This window comes from Aplysia californica, unplaced genomic scaffold (assembly GCF_000002075.1).
Source record: "Aplysia californica isolate F4 #8 unplaced genomic scaffold, AplCal3.0 scaffold00412, whole genome shotgun sequence".
In the NCBI taxonomy this organism is placed as follows: Eukaryota; Metazoa; Mollusca; class Gastropoda; order Aplysiida; family Aplysiidae; genus Aplysia; species Aplysia californica.
In genome coordinates this window covers 393,756-418,679 of record NW_004797682.1, presented here as the reverse complement: position 1 = coordinate 418,679, position 24,924 = coordinate 393,756, and the positions used below count along the sequence as shown (strand labels likewise).

At 38.4% G+C, this 24,924-nt stretch overlaps 2 protein-coding genes across 5 annotated transcripts in view; both read right to left on the bottom strand.

Moving 5' to 3' along the window:
- LOC101863043 (inositol polyphosphate-4-phosphatase type I A) overlaps positions 1-14,768 on the bottom strand; it is a gene marked incomplete in the record, with an annotated part of 46,442 nt that extends 31,674 nt beyond the window's left edge. For 2 of the 4 annotated variants that reach the window (XM_005104260.3, XM_005104259.3), the window contains 10 exon segments: positions 4,207-4,239; positions 5,606-5,696; positions 6,891-6,970; positions 7,895-8,011; positions 9,136-9,257; positions 9,902-9,940; positions 11,028-11,237; positions 12,247-12,334; positions 13,255-13,319; positions 13,917-14,768. In XM_005104260.3, the coding sequence (XP_005104317.2) occupies positions 4,207-4,239; positions 5,606-5,696; positions 6,891-6,970; positions 7,895-8,011; positions 9,136-9,257; positions 9,902-9,940; positions 11,028-11,237; positions 12,247-12,334; positions 13,255-13,319; positions 13,917-14,031 (960 nt within the window). 4 annotated transcript variants of the gene reach the window in all.
- A 2,878-nt stretch (positions 14,769-17,646) lies between these two features.
- Positions 17,647-24,924, bottom strand: part of LOC101846441 (integrin-linked protein kinase) — a gene marked incomplete in the record, with an annotated part of 24,469 nt that continues 17,191 nt past the window's right edge. Inside the window, 2 exon segments of the mRNA XM_013085836.2 lie at positions 17,647-23,687; positions 24,613-24,743. Of these exon segments, the coding sequence (XP_012941290.1) occupies positions 23,535-23,687; positions 24,613-24,743 (284 nt within the window).

Genomic DNA, 24,924 nt, shown 5'->3' with positions numbered 1-24,924 from the left:
CCCCCCAACCACCAAATGTAAATATGAGCAAGACAAACAGAAATAACAGACATCAAAGAATAAAGACCTTGCTACAACATCCTCTAAAAACCTGACCAAAAAATTGGGTCGATGATAAAAGCAAAACACATCGTAAACAGACTTAAAATCAAACAACATATATTATATATCCACCAAGCTTTAACACTAAATAGAGAAAAGAAAACTGGACACTTTTAATTTTCCCTCATTACAGGTACATATATAAAGTTCAGAATCAGACCCGCAAAATGTAATAAATCTCTTAGTTAAAGTTTCCGTAAGAGTTTTTGGCACTTGCATCACAGTAAGTCGTATAATAAGTGTCAAAGAATAGATGTGTTACAAGAGAGTTACATACACAAAAAAGAAGGAGGAGAGAGATAAGGACAATAGATGTCTGATAGGAAAGAAGGAGCAAACCACACCAGAGCACCCACCAACCACCCACCATTAATTAGTCTCTCAACAGGAGTACAACTGTACTATTGATACTTGAAGGTCAAGAAAGCGCCAAGAAGGAAGAGGAAGGAGGAAGAAAAAAGAAGAATGCAAACAAGGAAAAGAATGACACGGAGGAGGAGCAAGCTACAACAGGTAGATGGAAGCCACTGAAGAGTTGTTTGTTTTAGTAGAGGTTTTACGGCGCTCGCAACTGCAAAAGGTCGTATGCGCCAACGGGGTGGATGTCAACAGAGAAGTCCTTACAGGGAATCAGACTTACTCTGCGCACCTCTCTAGCTTCAACAGCACAAAGTCTGCTTCGACTATCAAGGCACCCCGGAAATAGCAGGTCACAAGAGAGTAACAAACATACAAAAGAAGTAGAGGAAAAATGACAATAGTAAGGAGTAGGAAAGAAAAAGCAGCAGTTCCCTGTTGTAGTTCAGGCACAGTTATGAGCATGACATTGAATTGATGAATCAGCCCATTTACAATTCTACTGTGCATGAACGAGAAATGTCCCCCCTTTGGGAATGGCCTAAAGACACTTCAGTCAGTGGCACCGCCTGAGGGGGTTCCACTAAAGAGGCCTTCAAGGAAAAATGCTGAGCTCCTTTACAGTTTGTTAGTGTTAGAGCGTTTAATCAGCTGCTTGCACTGTATGCTTCCCCGGAAGCTGAGAGTATTTATTAGTGTTCTGTGGTCTGCTGGGGTAATAATATAGTATAAAGCGCATAGAGCTTGTTGTTGAGCGGGGAAAAAGCAAGACAGACAGACAGAAACAACAGGGGGAAAGTAAAGAACTAGGACCTACCAGGGGCACCCTCCAACTACCCTCTAGTTAGTTTGAGTAAAAAGAAGCACATAAACACAATAATAACGTCCATGTAGCGTTAAAATAAAGAGCGAGACCAGTAGACAAAAATGACAAAGAAAGAGATAAGTAGGACCTACCAGTGGCACTTCCAACCACTTACAATCAGGATTTATGACATGGCATAGATTCAACACCCCCTTTCAACACATTAGGTTATAGAAAGAGGCAGCCACAGGGCAACTTTACAACAGTTTTTTAGTTTTAGTAAGAGTTTTACGGCACTTGCAACACAATAAGGTCATATAAGTGCCGAAGATTAGAGGTGTTACAAGAGAGTAACAAACATAAAAAAAGAAGGAGGGGAGATAAAGACGATATATGTTTGATAGGAAAGAAGAAGCAAACCACACCAGAGCACCCGCCAACCACCCACTACTTTACAACAGAAAATAGAAGAGGTCTTCACCTCACTTGGTATCTTTCAGGAAACTACCTTCCCACTTACATTTTTAAACAACTAAAGCAATAAATGTGACAGAACATCTTCTCAAGAAGAGTAATACAACAAACAGCCATGAGAAAAAAAACATAGGAAAATAAAATATATGACACAGTTGGAAGAAACAAAAATGTGCTACAGAGCTAAAGCAGAGATAATAATATACGTACAAGGCGGTATCAAAAAAGGTATATTATTGACACTGAGAAATGTTCATGACAAGAAGGAACAAACTTTACCACAACTGCATTGTGCTACTACTTAATTAGGTCAAGCAGTGCTCGTAAAAAGTCATTGCTCACAGGAAACAGAAATTGTGGAAAAGACCGAGCACTGATGTTTTTGAATCAGTGAAAAAAGAAGATTTGTAGGTGCCGCAATCTAAGAGTCACAATTTGAGATATTCCCCGATGACTCGTGCCTGAGATGTGGTGTCAGTTCTGATGACTTACGACAGACACGCACTATTTGAATGCATGCACAGAGACCGGAACCGTGAACCGATGCTGCAAGACCATACCCAGCCCGGACCAGATGTACTATGGACCAAACCCAAAGAGGTCGTCACACATATCTGACTGCATGCAGCAGGCTGCAATTTGAGACATTCTTTAACACTTTGCAGTCACTTGGCGCAATAATGTGCCAAAGGAAATAATGCATGAGAAGTCTGTTGCAGTCGCTCTCCTGGCTGGGTGGCCAGACGGGGAATTTTGCACTGCTGATTGCGTGACTGTAATGTGTTAAAAGAGCTTGTGAAAGTTCTGATACACCACTTTGTACGAAATGTGTGCAGCAAGGCAGAGGATCTGAAATAAAATTCCAACTGTGGTGAGCATGCCTAGAAAAGGAGAGAAAAGATCGGCCAGAACTGAGCAGCCAAAGACTGATACAAAACATTCTGCATGAAAAGGAAAACAAGAAATGGATTCCATTCATAGACAATACTGATTGTTGCTGGCAGAGGGCAAACAATGAGAAAGCGTGTAAAAGTTGTCAGTCCTCTACAAGTTGGTAAAAAGTTTTTACAAGAGTTTAAGATAACAATTTATTGAGCTCCACACAGTGAAAATTTGCTGCCCCGCGGTAAATATGTTCAAGCACTCGTCAACTCTCACCGTTTCTCTTTCTCTCTCTCTCTCTCTCTCTTTCTCACACACACACACACACACAAACACACACAATGGACATCAGGGGCGGCTTGTGGGGCTAAAAAGTGGACGTGCACAATTAAGCTATCACATGCTGAAGATAGTCAAGGGCATAGTGAATGAGATGGTGTATAATTCTAAAATCTTTGGGTTGGTGAGGGAGGACCTCGTGCTTTTATTTTCATTCTTTTTATTTGTCGCTTTAATTTCTAGTACTAAATTTGTTTGTTAGCTAAACATCAATTTCGTTCATCCTGTATTGGAACTGAACACTCAAGTAATAACTTTCACTACTCCACTACAAAACCATTCAAAGGCACAACTCATAGGACGGTCACGTTCACCTCCCTCAGGTTCATGGTTACAGAGTCACTTAAAATAGTGGCAAGACAGACAATGAACACAGCCGTATCAGAATCAAACGGGCACTTAGCACGCACTGCTTTTCTAAAACAATATCAAATTTTACAAGTCTCAAATACATACTTCCTTGAGGCATGAGAAAAATGGAAAATTTACTTTTCTCTATTTAGTCTTTACCTTTACCCTCTCAATTCCTGACCAAGAACACGCTCGTAGAAAAAGTTTCACAGAAATATAGAAACTACACAATCCATCAAATCATAGTTTCCACACTCTTTTGTGCCTCGAGTGAGCGCTCAATTCTGTGCATGTCCTAAAACCATACAAAAATCTTGTGAGTAACATATCCTCTCCCCAGTGACTATGAATTGTAGGAAACAAAAGGAAAGAATAACTTAACCGTTGACCTAGCACTATCAGATCAGGAATTGGATTGTTTAAAAATAAAAAAAGAAAGTAGAGATTTAACTGTGCGAGAACGTTTTTCATTCACTTTAAGTAGTGCAACCAACTATCGAAACCCCCCCATAAAACTACTTTATAAGGAAAATAAATCAAAAGGACTATCTCTAGGAATAAACTTGTTTGGAAATATTATAAAACGGACTGCAATTTCATCTCAAACTTTTCCAGGACCATGCCCTAACTACAAATGAAAACAATCAGGAAAAGCAAACTGTGAAAAGCACAGGAAAAATCTCAAAAGCTTACATAACAAACGCACACTACTACCGCAGAAAGCACAAAAATTGTGACATATCACGGATCGTAAAGCTGACACCAGTTAACAAGCTGGAATACAGAATGAAAAATAAGCTACAGATTTGAAAAGGAAAAAAAAAAAAATCAATACACAATAGTACTCTCCCCATAAAAAGAGCTGAGGTTGTTAGTTGGCTGGGTAGATGATGTACCTTCTTTTCCTCATTAGTACTTTTTAAATAAACCTGTAACATGAGAAACCACCACGAATATGAGCAACGAAAGTTCTTATCTTGTGTAGACAGCTCTGACATGAGCTAAAAGGAAGGAGTGCGAGGCAGGCAAGTACAGGAGGACATGTTGGGAGAGAGTGACAGGAAAAACGAGCACCAAGTCATCATACGTTAAATGCGATCATTCTGCCTGCTTTGGCTACATCCTACCACAAAATTTGGGTGATTCTAAAAAATTTGAGAATTTAAAACAAAAAACAAAACCAAAAACTCACCTCAAAGACACAACTATCATCCTGTCCACATGAAATTCATATTTTAAAAAAATTCATATTCTTTACAAATTTACATTTTTGCACTATAGCTCTGAAACTTAATCATCCTGGTAACATATTTATGTACATGATTGAGGAAAGCAATACAGCACTGATTACTACATTGAAAAAAAACAGTTCAAAGACAGCAATTATCGAAATTTTCTGCAATTCTCATGCATTCACAACTTAGAATATTACCAAAGTAAGTCTAAAGGATTTCTTTTTATCTTGAAATAAAATTTTTTTAAAAATAAATAAAAATAAAAAAGACAGAAAACATAGCACAAGAGATAGACCAACGTTGACGTGTGTCATTCTTGTTGAACCAATTGTTGTCTTCAAGACAAGCACGAAAACTATCGGGATGCTAATCTTATTTGAACTACAGAGCTGAACTGAAGCAAAAAAAAAGGTCTGCTCTGAGAATAATACACATCTAACAAGACAAACAACACTAGTGATGAGTATATCCTAAAAAAACATCAAGTGTATACTAGTGATGAGTATATCCTAAAAAAACATCAAGTGTAAACAGCAGAATGGACAGCACATAGCCTAGCAAATAAACATAATGCACAACCACTTTAATTCAGAAAAACAAACTACCACATCGTTATTTAATAGGCAGAGTATGCTGTGATATCTACTTTACTTTACTTTACTTTACTTTTCCGATCCAACGGCCATTTGGGTTCTAGCCCTTCGGTCTGAAACTGTGATATCTACAAAAATATACATTTGCGCTCACTCCTGAAAGGTTAAAACTGAGAAGCAAGATGAGATTTTAAAAAACTGATTTTCTATTTGAATAGAAGTACAACGACATGATGAAAGTCATAAAGAGCAGGAGGGAAATGAAGGGAGACCGACAGAAAGAACAGAGTGACAGGACAGAAGTTGGACTAACCATTGGTACCCGATAAGCACTCACTGTAAAAAAAAAAATTGAATGAACGGGCATATCAAGAGTATCATTTTACAGTCATACTACACGTATGTCTTCATAAGAAAGGACAAAAGACGAAGATTATTCCCCATGAGCTCTCAGCTCCACCACGTACCTGCTGTGTCTGCAGCTCTGACAGAGACACTCGGTCGTCGTTGATCCAGGCTGTTATCACAATTTCTCCCGCTTCTTTCTGGTCTGGAGTTCTTGTGAAGGAATGAAAAGGTCCAATTTCATTACATGATTGGCGAACTCTTAAATTAACCCCACCACCACTGTAAAAAAGATAATGATGAGGTCAAAAACAGACTTTGGTCAAAAGAGAGTGCACAGAACGGTAAGGGAAAGCCAGGCATCGCAGTATAAAAAAAATGTAAGGTAACAGACAAGGGAAGTAACTAGAAACAAGTCTACGGAATGGAATGTCAAAGCCAGGAATCGTACTAGAAAAAACTTTAATGTCAGAGACAAACAAAATGATAATTAACACAAGTCAAGACTGTGCTTTAGACATGGAAGTAGAGAAAAAAACATTACAAATAATGACAGTCAGAGAGATGTAAAATGTTTAGACAACTAGACGGACATTTTGATTTGAATAACGAGACTTTTACATATGAGCTACATCACTTATTTCAATCAAATGTGCGAGTCTCATTCGGCCTTTACTCCTATTAGGTATATAACCCTGCCACACAGCAAAAGTGTGTTGAAGTGTGACCTCCTACAGAATATGTGAGGCAGCGTGGTGGAATCAGGCTCTCGTCAAAGAAATCAAAGTGAAGAAACTTGCATTTTTCCGCAGGTCTGTGAATTTTTATCAAATTTTTGTTTTTTGGCTGAACACCTTTCATGCCCATTAAAGAACTCATTTCTGTGTGGATTTTACTGATAAACGTTGATTAAAGGCACAAAAGATGTAAATGTTCAGTTACCACGGACTCTTAAGCTATGGAAATAACTAATCTTTGGCGGCAATTTTCTCACTAATTTTACCTCTGAAAACAGGTTACCCCCACCTCCTTCTTTCTCAAATATTTCGACTTGTATTTAAGATAAATGGATATTTTATTCATACAAATAAAGACAAGTGAACAAGTTTTAAGATGATACCAATAACTCTACATGCCTCAAAATTGACGAGAGCCTGATTCCACCACGCTGCCTCACACACATATATTTCCAAAAAAAAGAATCGTTCATGAGGGTGAAAAGCGACGACAACTCTTCAAACAACTCATACTCCAGAATTCACAATACCTAACAAAAACAACAGTCGCTTCTAGCACAGTCCATTATACTATGAACTCACAAAATGCTGTGCTCCAATAAACTTTAGACAATAATCTTGAAAAGGTAAATGCCACGAAATGCTCAGAATAAAAAAATTATTTACCAACCTCAGCACCAGCGAAAGCAAGAGATCATTTGTGCGTAGAACATCCTGCAACGTGAAAATGGCTTGACCAAGCTGAGTCATCTGAATAATTAAGAAAAAAGAAAAGTTAAAAAGTCGTTATCATGAAAGCAACAACATTGTTAAGCAATATTGTTTCAGTAAAAAAAATACAACAAGAACAGAAAATTGTAAGCAGTCATCATCATCATCCAGTGCCAGATCTGTGGCAGACGTCAGTGATCATGGTTCTCCATTCATTCTTTTGCTTGGATGCTCTTAAAAAAAGCTACGTTTCCTTGATCTTTCCCCGTTACATATCCTAAGTTGGTTGCTCTGGGCCTACCCTTGCCTCGTTGTAAGCAGTACTGCCCACTATTGTGTGGCGTCGGTGGCCTAGTGGTTAGGCTCTCGGACTCGCAACCGTAAGGTCGTGGGTTCGAATCCCATCAGGGACCCGACGTTGTGTCCTTGGGAAGGGCATTTTGCACAAATTTTCCTCACTTCACCCAGGTGGAAATGGGTACCCGGCTATAGACAGTGAAAGATCTTGTCAGTTTGATAGTGTTTGAGCGCGTAAAATCCGCAGCTTGCACTGTAAGCTTCCGCGGAAGCTGAGTATGTTTCTGAGTGTTCTCAGAGGGTCTGCTGGGGTAATAATAGTTGTAAAGCGCATAGAGCATGCTCTTGAGCGTGGATATGCGCTATATAAATGCAATTATTATTATTATTATTAGAGTCCAGCAAAAAACTGTTGTTGACTCATTAGCACTGTAACTCTGTTTCATGTTTTAGTCAGAGTTTTACAGCACTTGCAACACAATAACGTGATATAGGTGCCGGAGATTTGAGGAGTTAAAAGGGAGTAGCAAACACACAAAAAAAAAGAAGGAGGAGAGATAAGGATGATAGATGCTTGATAGGAACGAAGGAGCCAGCCACACCGGAGCACCCGCCAACCATCCACTTCAGGGACACCGACATGAGAATGTGGCGACAGACTCTCACCGTCCCGGTCATTCTCTCCACCACGTGATGGACGGTCAGTCTGACCCTGGTGCTGGTGTCGATGCCGTACTTGTCTCCAAACCCTATTGTCTTCAGGAACTGCGGACTGGTGCTTTTCTAGATCAAGGACAAATAAACAAAAAACATAATTAAAAATGAGAAAAAACAAAACAACCCCCTACCCCCACCCCCCTCAGTGAACCAATATTGCAAACAAAAAGTGAGCTCTTCTGCACTGAAAGGAAAGCATCTTGATGAGAAGAAATTACCAATAGTCGTTACGACACAAAGGCACATAAAAAAAAAAAGAAAAAACACAACTTTCAACACATTATTGGACTTTTTATCCAACTAAAAAGTAGGCAAAAGTTCTATTGCAAATAAAAAAAAGAATCCATTCCACTTTTTAAATTACAAAAATAAAGCTTTCCAATAATATTTCAGTTAACTTTTTCTTCATACTGAACCCACCAACCACCCACATATTGAAACTAACTGGGTACCCCATTCGATGAACGGACTCAAAAGAATCGATTGTCAAGTCATTGTAGATTCAGTGCTCACTGCTTGTGAATAGAAATCTCACTTGTGTACAATGGCGTCTTAGCAGACCGACTTTCCCAAAATCAGATCAAAACGAAACTAATGAAAAATTGAAAATTAAACTACAGTGACTTCAGACTCCTTAATATAACTGTGCATCCTTTAAATGATTCCGAACCACCATTAATTTTTTCAGATTCAAAAGTTAAAAGGTTCGGAAGTTTTAGGTGACCAAAGTGACTAGCTTTTCACAAATATAATATAACTAGCTGGGCCCCCTTTCAATGAAAAGAATGATCGGTGCTTTAATATCAACTAAAAGTCATTGGCCTACTTTATTAACACTCTACTGGAATGGGGCAATACATTATTATCTTGAGAGATGCAAGAAATTAGAAGGTCTAGATCTATACTCTCAAAACAAAATGTGCCTCGCGAAATATCACTTCCGCGTTTTATAAAATTACAGAAGCGTTGGCATACAAAAGCGATCGGCGAAATAAACAAATTTAGCTTTTTGCAGCAAAACTGTCTCAAAACTGAAAAAAAACAAGGGCGTCATGACCTGGAGAATATTTTAAAGAATCTATTGGCGAAAACGGCATGTCGATCGATGCAGCCTTTAACAAGCCTTTTGAATAGCAAAATTCAGCCACCACAAATAGATACTAGAAATAGAGGCTGTCCACTCTACAAACCTCCACAATCTCCGTGTGGTTGTGGTGTAGCCAGATCTGTTGCTGCGGTGGGAGAATCGTGTGGACAACCACCAGGACGTTGGGCGCGACATCTGTGCTGTCGTTTGAGAGATTGGAGCAAGCTGCGAGAAGAAGATTTTTTAAAATCAGCTGAATTGAAGATGTTTGATTCATTCACTTGAGGCAAAGAGAGCTAAACAACAAGCTTGTCTTTCTAACCACAGCAATGTTGCAGCGGAGGGCAGTTCATCATGAGTGTTGGTAATGGTCATCACTGAATGCATAGCTGCAAATCTACTTCATCACCACAAGTTTCATTTTGTACTGAAATGGTTAAGTCCAGTGGAGACGGCCAAAAAAAAATGTTTTAATAATGGAGAAAGTAAAACATAAAAATGAAGACAGATAGAGAAAGAGTAAAAGAACACTAAAACCTGCCGTTTTCCAACTCTGCTTATATGTGCCCAGTTTTAATAATAACAATAATAATAATAATAACAATAATAATAATAGGTTGCATTTATATAGCCCTCTATCCCATACAAGTATAAGCTCTGAGACAGAAGAACTGCTGACTAAAACAGGGGCTCGTTCACCAAAAGCTGAAGTGCTTGACTTCATGCCAAAGTATCGGGTAAAAATTCCCACTTACAGCTGGGATCTTGCAAAAGAATGAAGGAAGAGACTGAGAGAAGGAGAAGAAAGAGGCGGAGAAGATTGCAATGTAGTAATCTATTAAGTAAAAGAAGTACAATTCAATCGGTACCTAATGAGATTTCCAGAACAGGGTCCTCGCTTGCATTATCTGTGTCAGGAAAAATAAATTACGTTCAAATATACAAGTCACATACTTCTACACAGAGCGGGGACAAAAAAAAGTCTTTAACTAGAGTAAGACAAAAAGAGAACAATTTCTACCTCTATCCCCCCCCTCCCCCTCGCAAAGCTATAAATTTAGAAGAGAGGTATTAGTAATTAACAAATCTTTATATGCAGTGAAAGGTCTTCTAGAATTGAGAGTCTTTAAGAATAATGTACAAGTATGCCTCTTACCTCACAAAAGAAATCTTAATCAATGATCAGTACATTATTTCAGCAACCACCATTCATGGCATATTGTCTATACCAGTCACCATAATCAATCAAATTACTAAAATTTCTGCATCTACAACATGCAATATATAACCTTTATTCACACACAGAAAGAAATATCTGAACTTAATACAACTTAAATACCTGAATATTTCTTGGACTATGTAACATTCTTAATAACAAAACTCACGAAGTTTGCAGTTATAAAAATAAAGACTTTTGACTTCGAAGTAAAAAAAATAAGTTTAAGAAACAGTACGCAGATACACTGAACAACAATCAACATAAAAAGAGATTTAGAAAGCCTAATAGTAGTTGTGAAAAGTTAAGTAAAAAAAAAAATTCACAAAGTTTTAAGCAGTGAAGTGTGGGAAAATGTTTACATGAATGAATGACAATTGCAACAAGGCACTTCACCCCCAGCTAAAAAAAACCAATGTAGGCCTACCACCATGGCAACCAGCTACAGCATGCTGAAACATAAGACTCCTTATCATGGTTAAACTTTAGTCCTTGTATCGTGCACGTTACATGTAAGGAAAAAAGTCTCCCTGCAGGATCCATGAAGTAATCTTTTGTTTTCTTGGTTTGAACAGTGCTCCTGAATGGCGGGTGGTTGGCGGGTACTCTGGTGTGATTTGACCCTTCTATCCTATCAAAAATCTATCGTCCTTACCTCTCCTCCATTTTTGTGTTCGCTACTCACTAGTGGTCTTTGTAACACCTCTAATCTTCGGCACGTATATGACCTTATTGTGAGTTGCAAGTGCCGTAAAACTCTCACTTTAAAACTAAAGTACCTGAATGGGATTCAAAATCAACGGTGGAATTTGGCTCGGCAGGAAGCACGACGGGGTCACGCCCAGTGCGGGCTTGGACCTGCTCTCTCAGACTCTGTAGCTGCATCTTGAGACACTCGTGGCTGGCCACGTGCAGAGCCTGGATCCAGTTGTCCCTCAGGGTCTCGCTGCTGGCGCCGAAGCGAATCGGCTGGTCCTCTCCCTCGAAGACTGAAATTTGAAAAAAAACCCAGTTTGTTGAGTCAAAGAGAAGTGTCATTGTCTCACTGGCTTTCTCACCCTGGGTCAGGGTATAGGCCACGAACAAACACCTTCCACCTTTCCCTATCCTGGGCTAGCCTCTATTAGGAAATTGAGTTTGGAGTTTAGAGACCTCCCTAATGTAAGGGAAATCACTCTCGGATTTTCTTCAAGTAGAGTTATTCTTTGTAAAGGGAAGTGTATTGACACAAGAAAAGGCTTCAATGTGGGAAAAACGAAAAAGGACTTTCAGATTATACGTTTAATAGTTGAACCTACTACTAGTGCCACTCTCCAATCACCTGCAGAGAAGAGAAGTGATTAGTGAATAGAATAAAAATGCCTATTTTCTGGTCTGATGAATAGTGTTTGGACTACATTACATTCTCACCAACAAAACTGATAAAATTTGCAGTTTCAAAATAAACAAAGAGCCCTTAATTCTCTTACTCCCCACTGCTATCCGCCTTTACATTCTGTAGAAACTGCTCAAGTATTCAGTCGCTCAGTGGCATAAAATATTAACTTGTTTTTACTTTCTCTTTGAGCAATCTTATTTACACTGTAATTTGAGGTGCATGCAAAACATCCTAAATCCTCAAATGCAGAGCAAAACTTTTCTTGAATATTTCAAAATTAAATACAACTCAAGTAAAGATTACTATGTCTGAAATAAAAGGGACACTATAAACATATTTCTGTGACCAATACAATTCTCCACAGAAATTATTTATTGAAAACTTCGATACAAGACCACAAGTTTAAGAAGAACTTTTCTTTTCCTTAATCAACCATCAGCTTTTGCTGTCAGTAATTTTTACCACCACAGACAATTCTCAGTCAATATTTTACATTAATTCTTTGAAGGGTGCACAAACCAAACTGAGCTCTATATCGCGTCATGAACAAAATCAGCAGGTATAGACAAACTATAATGGTACAAACTTCATCCCTTCTTAATTTCCTTCACCTTACTCACCTAACAGGAAGCCATTATCAACCTCTTCTTGTAGATCAAGCTCTACCACACATCTCTCTAAAATAATAACTCCAATTGGTTCAGATTTCTGAGGAAACAGACAAGGACCCACAATATAAAAAATATATTTATTATTTTTCTGTAAGTTGTTGGGAAAAAAGTACACACACATTTTTAGTGCAAAAAACAAAGATGTTGTTGTTGTTGTTTTCAAATCCCTTTAGCTGCGAATTAAAAACAAAGATAGTTTTAGCTTTAGTGTTTTAAGGCACTCGTAACACAATAAGAATATAAAGGTCACAACAAACGCTGAAGATTAGAGGGTCTATGTGACAAGAGGGACATAAAAAGAATCTAAGAAGGGAATGTATAGATATTTGAAAGAAGGAGCAAACTGCACCAGAGCACCCACCACATCCACAAACACCAGGTCAGTGATGACAAATTCATCAAGATCAAATACTAATTAGTCTCTTTTGTGTGGGTGCTATTACAATACTGTACTATCAAGCAGTCGGTCTTCTCTTTTCTCAGATCATTAAAAAAATCTCAGAAAGTCAGAAATTGGTCAACTATCTTCTTATTTAAATCCCTTCAAGTTAACATTTCTAGTGTTCAGAGCCTTATAAATTAGAAAAGTTATAAATTTTCTGTGGTGTCACTACCAATTTAATTGGCAGTAATTTCAGTCGCTTTTTCAGTTTGCTTTTCCCCTTTTTTTTATATCGTCAAAAATTTCAACTCCTTTACAACTGCACAGGTTTATGGCCTTAATTTAATATGCTTGGTTTGCCTGTTCTCAAGCATTATAATCCAGTTCAACATAACATGGGGAAATAATGTAATTTCTCCAGAAACCAAGGACTACTGTTAGGGACACTTAGAGGGTTAAAATACACAACAAATGTGGATTTGATTTGAATCGAATGTTCTGAAGATGATTAACTGCAATAATATAATATTTTTATAAAATAATATATATATATATATTATGACGTGTATACTTACAATTTCCTTGTTCTTGAAGTAAAAAAGCAAGTTGCCCTTCAGTCTTATGTATCGACTGATGTAAGCTGGAAAAAAAACAATTGTTTACCTTTTAAATTAAGTCTACACAAAGTTTTTTTTGTTTTTTTAAAAAGAAAGCATCATAAATTATAGGAGCAGCCTAAAATGTATCACTGCTTGTCTTCAAATTGCTCAAATAGCAAGCTAGCACGGAAACTTTTCCGAGTACCAAAGGTGTGAAATTTGACGGCCAGCTACCCTGATTGTATAGCCAGCTGACAAAAAAAGTTCCCTGAATTTCTGTTACATGCACAAGACATAAGAGGGGTGGCATCAGTTGACTGATATTGTGATATTGAAAATTATTACATCATTAGTAGTAGTAGTATAGGGTTTTCCGGCGCTCGCTATACATTGTTACATCAATGGGTGGGCTAGGCTAAAGGTGGAAACAAAGGTGACATATATTATATAATTAATATTATAGGAATTGCTCTTTTATCCGGATTGTCAGTAAATTTAGTTAAATGCGGGCACCACTGTATTTGACAATAAAAAAGTTTTTCAAAAGACAAGGCTACGAAGATGATATATTCACACACAAAAATCTTAAGATGCAGATCATCTCTTCAACTTCAAGAGAAAATTGACTAGATACTAACCTTCGGACTTTTTGAAAAGACCTTCTTGTTTGTCCTTCATCTGCAAATAGCCTTCTCTGTCATAGCTGTGTGTGTTTTGCAACAGCACAGAAATTTCTTTTGAATTGAACCGCATTGTTACTGAGGACAAATAATGTTCTCAAAAGAAAATTTTAATTGAGAAGGAAGGCTTTAATAACTAACTGTAACACTATTATTGAGAAAGTCAGTCTTGCGCCGATATGTACATTATAGGCCTATAATGCTACCACTCAGTTTGGTAGTTAGAGCTATGAATCTAGAATCTAGATCTATTTATTGTAGAGTGTAGAATCCAGTCATTTGAACCAGCATCCCAAGAAAGTGAATCTCAACATCAACAGTCGAAGACTCATTATTGAGCACTGTCACTGTCTTACTTTCAACAAAATTTAGAATTACTCTTGTCTTTTAAAGCTGAGTCAAGAGGCCTCTCGCCTGATCTTGAATTTTAGCTTCTTGGGCTTGGGGTTGTGGTGGATTCACATTGGTAGATTCCTATTGTTTTAGGTGCAGCCTTTTCACTCAGTCACTGGCACTGGCACTCTTGTCAACTCATTGAACAATATTTTGTAGATTAGTAAAGTTCAAGGGACGAGAGAGGTTCCTCGGTTCCACGAATTCACGAAGGTCATAAATGTCCTACATTTTCTTTCCGTGTTCCCCTTTCGCCATAAGCACACACTTAACTACACTAAGGACAATATAATAAAAACAAAAAATAGAATTATAATAGCGCTGACAGTGACACAGTGCCAGACCTCTCTGTACATCTACAAAAACACAGAAAAGCAGGAAATTGAGTTTGGAGTTTTGAGACCTCCCTAATGTAAGGGAAATCACTCTGGGATTTTCTTCAAGTAGAGCTGTTGTTATTACTCCCCTTGTCCCTAAGGAGGTTATCAGTGAGTAAAAAGTGAGGCGCATAGATGTACACTATAGGCAAGGAGATAACTCTATGGTGAGGCGTGAGCTCCTTGCTCTTCCCCATTCTGTTTTGAAATGAAGTAAAACAAAGAACAGAAAAGAAAAAGAAATTGACAATTGGAACAATATTTGAAATTCTTGTATGTACCCTGGAACTTTCTGACAAGGCCAATTAGATCAACAACAAAAAAAACATGTATATATCCCCAAACGGTTGGAAATCACTCCTGCGCTGACCAAAACATTTTAAGAATATAGGTAATTTGCCCCATAAACATCCACATACATCTGTTCTACTTGTTCTTTTGCCTATAGGAGAGTTGTCGATTTGTTTAAAGTAAGAACCCCCCCCCCCCCCCCAACCCCCCAAAAAGCCAGGATTATAAGAAGAAAGGAAGAAAAAGTAGCCTCAACTATGTAAATAAGTTGCTATCCTCTTGAGAAGTGAAGACACAAGACATAGAGCTGGATTATCTTGTTTCAAAGGTCTGACCTGTGGTGTCTGAGGAGATTACGTCATCAATCAGTAATAGTACTAATACACAAGTAGCCTACCTGTAAAGGGATACAATCACTGAAATCAGTGCAGCCTAGATTACCTGACCCAGGCTGGATAAAACAGAAGCAATTGTGAGGCGTGCTGACAAAACGAGCTACTTCTCGAAGTCCATAAATGGAGATATTGGCCAAAATTGATACTAGGGTCAGTTTGCAAATTTTCTATTGATGCCATATTCTTTATGTATAACATACCTTTTATTTCATGCTTATAAATTGTAAAAACTTCACCTATACTATATGTGATGCATCTATTCCCTTAGGGCCTGAATCCGAGAAGTAACTCATTTTGTCAGCACAAGTCACAATTATAGGCCTTCTCTTTTTGCACTGTCCACGCACTTTGTAACTGTCTGTATGCTACTGGATAGTCTTTGACTTGGACTGTTTTGTTTGTAGATTCTAAACCTTTCAGCTTTTCCCAAGCGCTTCTTTTTATGTAGGTGTTTTTACAACCACTTCGACACAATTTAGATCACTCAGTAGACAGGCTTCTGATCCTGCCTGTCAGGGCCAACCCGAGCTGAGCAGGATACGACATCCCTGCTGAAAGACAGAAATTCCCGGGGCTCTCGTAGCCTAGAGGTTAAGGTGTTGGCCTCTCATTCAAAAGGTCCCGGGTTCGAATCCGGGTAGCGACCGAAAAATTTTCTTCTCTAAATTTGTCTCCTTTCACCTCATTTCCTGCTCTCTAGCAATGTTCTGTCGTCTGCTTTCGTCTCCTCTTTCTGCCCCCACCCCCTCACCTCCTTTGCCCCTTCCTCTGGGCTCCTGATTCTTTCTGCAGCCTTTCTACTGCTACTCCTTCGCTTCTTCTTACTGCTGTCTTTCAGCCACACCCCTGATCTTCTGGTAGGAAAGATCTACACCTAGCCTTCTCGGACAAGGGCGAAAAATCTCGGAGCGCCCGTGTGCAAGTTGCGCACGTTAAAGATCCCTCGGTGGTCTAAAATCGATAAGAGTAGGCTTCAGCCGTCACCCGGGCAAAATTCAAAATTTCCTACCAACTGAAAATATTTTGTGTGTCCCGCGCGCTCATCATATGACTTTATGCAGTTGCGAGCGCCGTAAAACACTGAACGAAAAAAAGAAATTCCCAAAATCTTCCCACTCGGGAATCAAATGTAACAGCAAAGCACCTATTTACTACTACACCAGACGCCAATTTCATGTGCTTCAGCCATCCATCTCTGTATGAAACAAATCACCAAAGGTTCTTCTGTCGTACCCTTTACACTCCAGGTTCCTTCAGAGTAATCAGAGCTCGTCAAAAGAGACAAAAACCCAGTATTGCATTACACAACAAAAACAGCTTGAGTTTGAGTTTGAGTTAAAGAGTTGACAACTCTCTGGATAGAGTAAAGAGAAGCACAGGAACACAACAGTGGCCATATAGTGTAGAGAAGAAGCAAGACTGAAAGAAACACAACAGAGGAAAGGGAAAGAAGAAGGACCTACCAGTGGCGGCTCCAAACCGCCCGCCAAAAGCCAGCACTGACTGTGTGACATTATTCTGATTCTCTGCCAAGTCAAGACTTCCATTCTATTTTTTGCAATACATGTGGACTAGGCTTAGGAATCAAACTAAGGTCTTTAGAGTCAATGGAGAAGCGCCTAACTGCTATACCACATACACCAGCAACTCTGTCTGGCCTGTTAGTTCAAGTTAACCAACCGGGTCCTCCAGGGAACAGAGTGAACCGAGTCTTCCAGGGAACAGAGTGAACCGAGTCCTCGGGGAACAGAGTGAACCGAGTCTTCCAGGGAACAGAGTGAACCGAGTCCTCAGGGAACAGAGTGAACCGAGTCCTCCAGGGAACAGAGTGAACCGAGTCCTCAGGGAACAGAGAGAAGAAGCCTGTTCTGCCCTTTAGTGCTATGTATCATTATCAATCATTCATACTACCGTATACTAGATTGTGGGCCCCTTTTGTTGAGCGGTGACTGGTAGGCTAAGACAATTTTTTTCTTCTTTCAAAAGCACCGTAAAAATTTCAGGTCTCCTAAAAAAGGAATTACACTTGAATGACAGAGGAACGTTACCTTCTGGATTTTACTGTGAAGTCACATTGACGGGCAAAGTCAAAGAATGTACGGACCAATATTATTGAGTACAAGAAAAGAACGAGACAGAGACGCCGGTTTCATCTAGAGTAACAACACAATTTTCCTGCACCGCTCTACTACTACTTTGAAACTTCAAAAAGAACTGAGAAACACATTCATATATATATATATCATGCACAGTAAAATCTTTATTTACTAGTAGCAGTTTACTAAAGTGGAGCAGATGTTATATATACATGTAACATAATATTTCTGTACATAAGTAAGGCAATAAGGCATACACAATACGTAGTGTATGGGTATGGCATAGTGGGGGTAAATGGACTTTACTACAACACTTGTCTCATCAAATCAGTGCTTGTACAGTCAACACTTGATTGGCTCTGGATTAGAAACTATTATTACTATTGAATTACAGTGCACCCTCGCTAAAATGAAATCCATGAAACAAAGACATCAAATATACTGGATGAAATCAGGGGTTAGGAGAATTACTCTTCGTATTATTAGATATTCACAGAGTATGTTGTAGAACTCGTGTACACCAATAACATTTATAAGATTAGGAAGTTTTACATTTATAATATAATAATTATATACATATATTTGTATGTTTACAGAACTCATAGATGTGATAATACACTTGATTTTCAATGTACTGGATTCACTGAATAACCAATTATACCATTATAATATCCTAACATCATTCAACTCATACGTGAGTACACATTACAAATCATTTTTACCACCATAATCATCCCCTGACCACTTCTAACAATCAACTAACATTACAAATCATTTTTACCACCATAATCATCCTCTGACCACTTCTAACAATCAACTAACATTACAAATCATTTTTACCACCATAATCATCCTCTGACCACTTCTAACAATCAACTACAGAAGTTAGACTTCTTCCCCTCTCCTCTTGCCTTCCCTACCAGTCAGCAGTCTTTAACAAGGGTGCACAGTTATACTTTAATGATAAAATAAATAATCTCCAACTTTTGTGCTATGCCTTTCAGTTCCAGTCTCCACACAAAGATACAAACACAGACCTGCCAATGCCACTTTTTCATAACCAAAAATATCATTTTCAACATTTTCAATGCATGACCAAAAAATGTTATTTCTAAGATTTTCTTGAAGGAAAGAAAAAAAACTCATCTTAACGACAAACTTCTGACGGGAAGCGAATTGGAAACCGAAAAATAATCTAAATCTACACAGAATGTCATAATAGTTGGTATTACTACAACTTTATGGTCAATAGCTTCAGGCAGGTCTTATTGTAGCTAGAAAAAAAACTTGATCAATGTCTTCCGATACACAATTTTTCTGGGGACTGGCAGGTCTGTAAACATATTTATATATATGCATGTCCCATGTAGGTACCATACTTCCACAGGGACACAGTGACAATAATGAGGTGTGATCACAGCCATTATTTTTTCAAAAAGTGCTGCAGTATTATATCTGCACCTTGCAACTCTAGGCACCAAATCCATTGGTAGAACAACTTTTTAAAAAGAAATCTTCAAATAAGTGTGGCATCGTTGGGAAATCAGACGCTCCTCAAAATAATGAAATTGAACCCCCCCCCCCTCCGACATTTAAAAAAATTCCTACTGGCGATTCTTATAGAATTAAAAAATTTTTTTTAAAAATTAACAAGTGCCTGATTCCAGCGTGTCATTCCACATATTTATAAAACAAGCCGACTGTCAACAATGTAAAGAGCCATTGTGCAAACTTTTCCCTTACATGAGTTGTAAGTATGTGTCACATGTCAGTGTAGCCTTTTTTGCTTCTACTTAATAAATGGGTAACTCATAAATGCATGACCCGATGAAAAGTTCCGTCACAATAAGCAGAGCAGACAATAATGGGACTAGTTTACAAAAAAACAACTATAAATGCTATGTCATCTTCATACTCATCAGCTAAAAACACAAGGTAGCTCTAAAGAAAAAATAAAAACAGCTAACTATTGTTCCATAAATATCCAACAAAAAATGTAAAACAATAATACTTCAAAGGAATATAATTATGATATACTATTTACAATCAGCACCAATTGAAATTTTGTTTTCATCAAAATAAGACAATTACACTGGTATCCACTCAACCGCAGAAAACAAAACTACTGTCATCAAAACATACACTCTTGAGTGAAAAAAAGACATCCGACTAAGAAACTATTTTCCCTTTAGCATAGAAATAGCAATGAGCTTTCTTTTACTCAAAACTTCAACTGCCTTAGACTAGAGATTCATTTCCACCAACAGAACAAGGCTGGTTAGTTTCCCATGATCTCTATTGACCACTGTATGCTTTCTATAAAGTAAAAAAAAAAAATTTAAGCATTTTTTATACATTCTAAAGGCACTATCAAACAAGTGTAGACAGCACAGGCTAAAGGAGAGAATGAAAATACAATGTATAAAGAACTAATCGCAAACACACTTAAATCTCTCACAAACAAACCATAGACAGGCACAAAACCTCTCCGTCGAAAAGAAGGTAACTTATAAAAGCACTTTACACCATACAATAACATGCACAAACAGTGAAGATTTATTATACTTACAACTGTATTATATGTAATTCATGAGATAGCATCAAGACTTGTGAAAGGAAAGTTTAAATCACACGGAAAAAAATTAACAAAAAGGCAGGGGAGAAAAGTCTCGTCTTCAACAATGCATAGTTCCATAGTTCCAGTCTCAAGAAGACTATTTCAGAGATCAAACCTAAAATGACAGCAACAAATCTGTGGCATAAATGCTAAAAAATCCTTCAATACTGTTGCGATAGGAACAATCAAAACAGCAGGCAAAAGAGGCGTGAAGAAGAGAAGGTAAAACTACTCAAATCTGTTAGCCAAAACCTACAATTCCGGGCTTTCAAGTTCCATCAGCAATTGACTAAAAAAAATGTTTCGAAAAAGCCAAAACATAATAATTGTGTGGAGACTTGTTAAACTCATGGCAGCTAACAGCAGAATTCCAAGTCGAACTATAAGTGGCTCAGTAAACATTGAAATGGCCGACAGTGCATTTCTTACAATACGGTACCTTCAAAAACATCCCAATGACTTATCAAGAGTAAATGCAACCGACTGTTGTGGGAGAATCTCCCCTGCCTAGGTCCCTACCCAATAGTCGTATATTCAATTTTGTGCTGCATATCATTAGCCAGCTTTTCAGATGTACTAGTCCCAAAATTTGTTTTTTTAAATATTTTACTGCAGTTTCTTAACACTTTTCACCTATGCAGTGCACAGAGTGTGCAACTCTTATCCCCACATACCAGGAAACAGGTACCGTAAATGCTCTCTGCGTCCCTTAGGGGTATCGCGTTAATCTGTGGTATTGGTTGCATGAGCTAAAAATATTTGGTCAAAATCCCAATTGTAACTGTTCACAAAGGCAAGAATAGGTAGATCTGCATAAAGTACGTACAATTGCTAAAAGATCAACACCTTTTTTTTTTCTCCTGAAAATTTTTTAAAATGTTACTTATTGGGTTTAGAACATTTGAATGGCTTGCCAACGATTAACCACGCTGAAGGCTGGCTACTTTTTCATGTAGCTATGCTTCCTTGTCCGAGTGGCAGAGATCAGGAAGATATCTCTATGAAGTGGTAGCCTAGGAAGTGGTCCCTTCTACAGCAGTCAAAACAGTGCCAGTGATGTACGTGAAACAAAAATTAATAAAGTAAGCGTATGGGTTTAATGCCCCTATCAACACTATTAGGTTATTGAAGAGGCGGGACCTCCTCATTTAACGTCCGTCTCCCACAGGACCGAACAAAAGAAGTACTACTACAGCCAAATTTCTGAAATGGATCAAGCTACAAACATTCAGTTACCTACTTCTGTAAACTTGTAGAATCTATATATATTTTGATTCCATTACAAATTCAAACTCATAATATGAAAGAGTGACGTAGAAATGATGAATAATTTTGGGACATGTTATCATTTCATTATGCGGGGAACAATTTTTGCGCAGTGTGAGATTTGCTTAATATCTGAAATAACCAAAAACATTTAACACGAAATGAGATGAAATAAGAGTGGTATCCAATCTATCACATGTTTCATGCTAGTGTGGATGGTTCATTTTCATTGATGTGTTAGGACTTTCATTAAATTTTCTAGGAGTTTTTGAATAACTATATCCAAAACATCTTTGGAAAAAGCCCAGCGTCAAGCAAGCTCCTTCCTTTTTACACCATACTCTCGGAACAGCCTGGGTAATTTTTTTCCACGAGCTTGACAGCATAAAATGTCTGTCTTTCGTTGCAGCCACACATCTATATCAAAATTCAACCATACCAAAAGTTATAATTATATCTCAGCCTGTCAGACCCAGCTGTTTTTTAAAACCTCATCACCAGCTGCCTTCACGATATGCGTAATTACTCTAATGTATCTTTAGCATTTTTTTTTTCAGAGGTCTCAAAACACATAGCCAGGCCAATCAGAGGTCTCAACACACAAAGCCAGGCCAATCGGATCATTATTTTCTATTTTATTGCACTTGTGCCGTTGTCCAGTTTAACACTCTTTCTATTCATTAATGGAGGAAAATCTTTTCATTTTGGGACAAAAAAGTAAAGTTACGAATGTCCAACCAGATTGATTGTCTTACACTACATATCTACCGGCGACTTAAAGTACAGCCATCAAAGAATCCCCTGCACCTTCAAACACTTTTTATAAGCCTAAAAATTTGACACAGTAATGAAAAAAAATAGAAGTGTTTTATACTTGAATCAACGCAAGCCTAAAAATCACCTCGGTCCCTTCCCAAACATTTGTGATGTAGTTAAGGGGAACAAGTGACTACTTATTTATACAAAGTCAAATTTTTCCTAATTGTGTTTTGGAAATAAGTAGAAGGTTGACTACTTACTTAGAACACAATTATCATACTTTTAATAGTTTCAGGTATCATTTCCATAATTTTCCCTCATGCGTTTGACCCGTATTTAGCAAAGCATTTTCCTAAAAATGTAACCGCGTACTCTTAGTTGTCCAAAAACTGTGCCTTCTTTATTCTTCAATTTTCCTACATTCCAAAGCCAACATTTTGTATGTAGGCCTACATGCAACTAGAACACATATTGATGCATCCCCCTCACTCAGAGGGTTCATCATCACCACCATCCCCCCCCCCCATTGTTCCACCAACAGAGGCCCAAGCAGAAAGAAACCAGTACACAGATAGAGACTAGTGTGTACCGTAAGCGCATGCACACTACGACCTCAGGTGGAGTCAACTCACTGAGCCCTGGTCCTGAACATAGCTGGGATATCTCGGGGCTGAGCCCTGATCCCAAACTAAAGATGGGATCGGGTTTCCCCCATTTTTTTTCATCGAATGACGTTCTAATAATGCCATATAATTCTTGTACAAAGCTTTTTAGTTTAACAATTTTCCCCAACTTGAAATGAAGATGTACTATATATAGCTAGATCAAGAGCTCATATTCTTGTCTTAAAATAATTTATTTTGGGTGTTATTTTCTGTCACATTCAGTAAGCAGAAAAGCTTTCTGAATTTGAAAAAAACAGGGGTGCTTAAAAATTTTGTGGGGAAAAAAGTGTTACGGATAACTTGGAAAAATTAAATGTATTATAAAGAGGAGAAATGTATCATTATCTCAAACCAAACTGAAGCCAGTAGCTTAATATTTACATTCCTGAGAATTTTTTTTTTTTAAAGTGTGAAGACAGCCAGAACTGGGTGACTGTTGCGATTCCGGACTGGCCAGGGCTCAGTGAGTTATCATTGGCTGCCTAGAAAACAAAGGCCACTCAGAGTGGAGGCCAAGAGAGGTCCAAACCCACAAGACAAAACGATCATCTAACTGTGGTTTGATAGAAGAATTAATTAACCCCTTCTGCACCATGATTTATCAGTAGTACACATTTAGAACTGATAAGGAAGACCCAGCCCACGTACTGGCACTAGAGGCACAGAAAGATTTAAGATATAATGTTGTGACATCAGTAACAGGAAGGGACTGGCTGCCTAACTGGACATCTTCATCTTTTCCAGGATCGGGATGACCATGTCAAAGCCTGGTCGTTTCCCCGGCTCAGCGTTCATACAGATCTTGATCAGACGGGACATGTGACTCGAGATTCCGGGAGGGATGGAGATCCTCAGGTCCTCTAAGGCTACCTGAAATACAAATAGCAACAAAAGCGTACAACGTTTAGTTAGTCCTTGATTGTTCAGCATGAGCCCTTCCCACCACTTCAAACATTTGTGTTACGTCTTCTGTCAAGGTGAGATCCAGCGACCAACAGTTACCTTTCCTGTCCCTGACATAATGCTCTCTTACTCTTTCCCAACCAGATCATTTCCTCACTCAGTAACTCAAGTAACTGTGACCAAGCTATTCTTGCTGCCATTTTTTCTCACCAGAGAGTAATCCGAAGAAAAAAAAATTTCTTCAAAAAATGATCACAGATGCTGAAAAATGTGTTGTACATTAAAATGATGTAGGGAAATGAATTTCTCATTAGAGGGTAGAAAGAGAAAAAAAGTAATCTGAACATAAAACAATGGTTTGAGTGAGTCTCCAGATTCTGAAAATGAAGAGATTGAGAATTTGTTTCACCATCAAATGCAGCTCATGGCCAGAAAGCACGGGTTGTAACACCCTTTGTGGTAATAAATGACACAACGATGAGTCAGAAACAACTTTTTACCTGTTTCAGTTATAGTAAGAGTTTTACGGCACTTGAGACACAATTAAGTCATATAAGTGCCAAAGATTAGAGTTTTCTAGTTATAGTAAGAGTTTTACCTTACCGCACTAGCAACACAATAAAGTCATATAAGTTCCGAAGATTAGAGGTGTTACAAGAGAGTAACAAAAACAAAAAAGAAGGAGGGGAGAGATAAAGATGAAAGATGTTTGATAGGAAAGAGAAGCAAACCACACCAGACCACCCATCAACAACCTACCCAAGATTAGAAGTGTTACAAGAAAGTAACAAACACAAAAAAGGAGGAGAGACAAGGACACGATAGACGTTTGATAGGAAAGAAGGAGCAAACCACACACCGCGGAGCACCCATCAACCACCCGCATTTTCACCTTCATGCCAATCTCCATGGGCTCAAGCTCGGCAAAGGGCACCTCTCTCGTCTCCAGCTCCCACAGCAGAATGGCAAAGCTCCACATGTCAGCGGCTCGCACGTTGATCTCCTCAGGGGCGCTCTGCAAGGCTGGATATATACAAGCAAGACAAGATTGAGGTAAAGAACACTGCGCGACTCCAGTGCATTCTGGTCGCATCTCCAGTTTTAATAACAGTTTTTTGGGTTGTTTTTTTTAAGTAGAGGGTTTTACGGCACTCGCAACTGCATAAGGTCATATGAGCGCCAAGGGGTGGGTGTCAACAGAGAC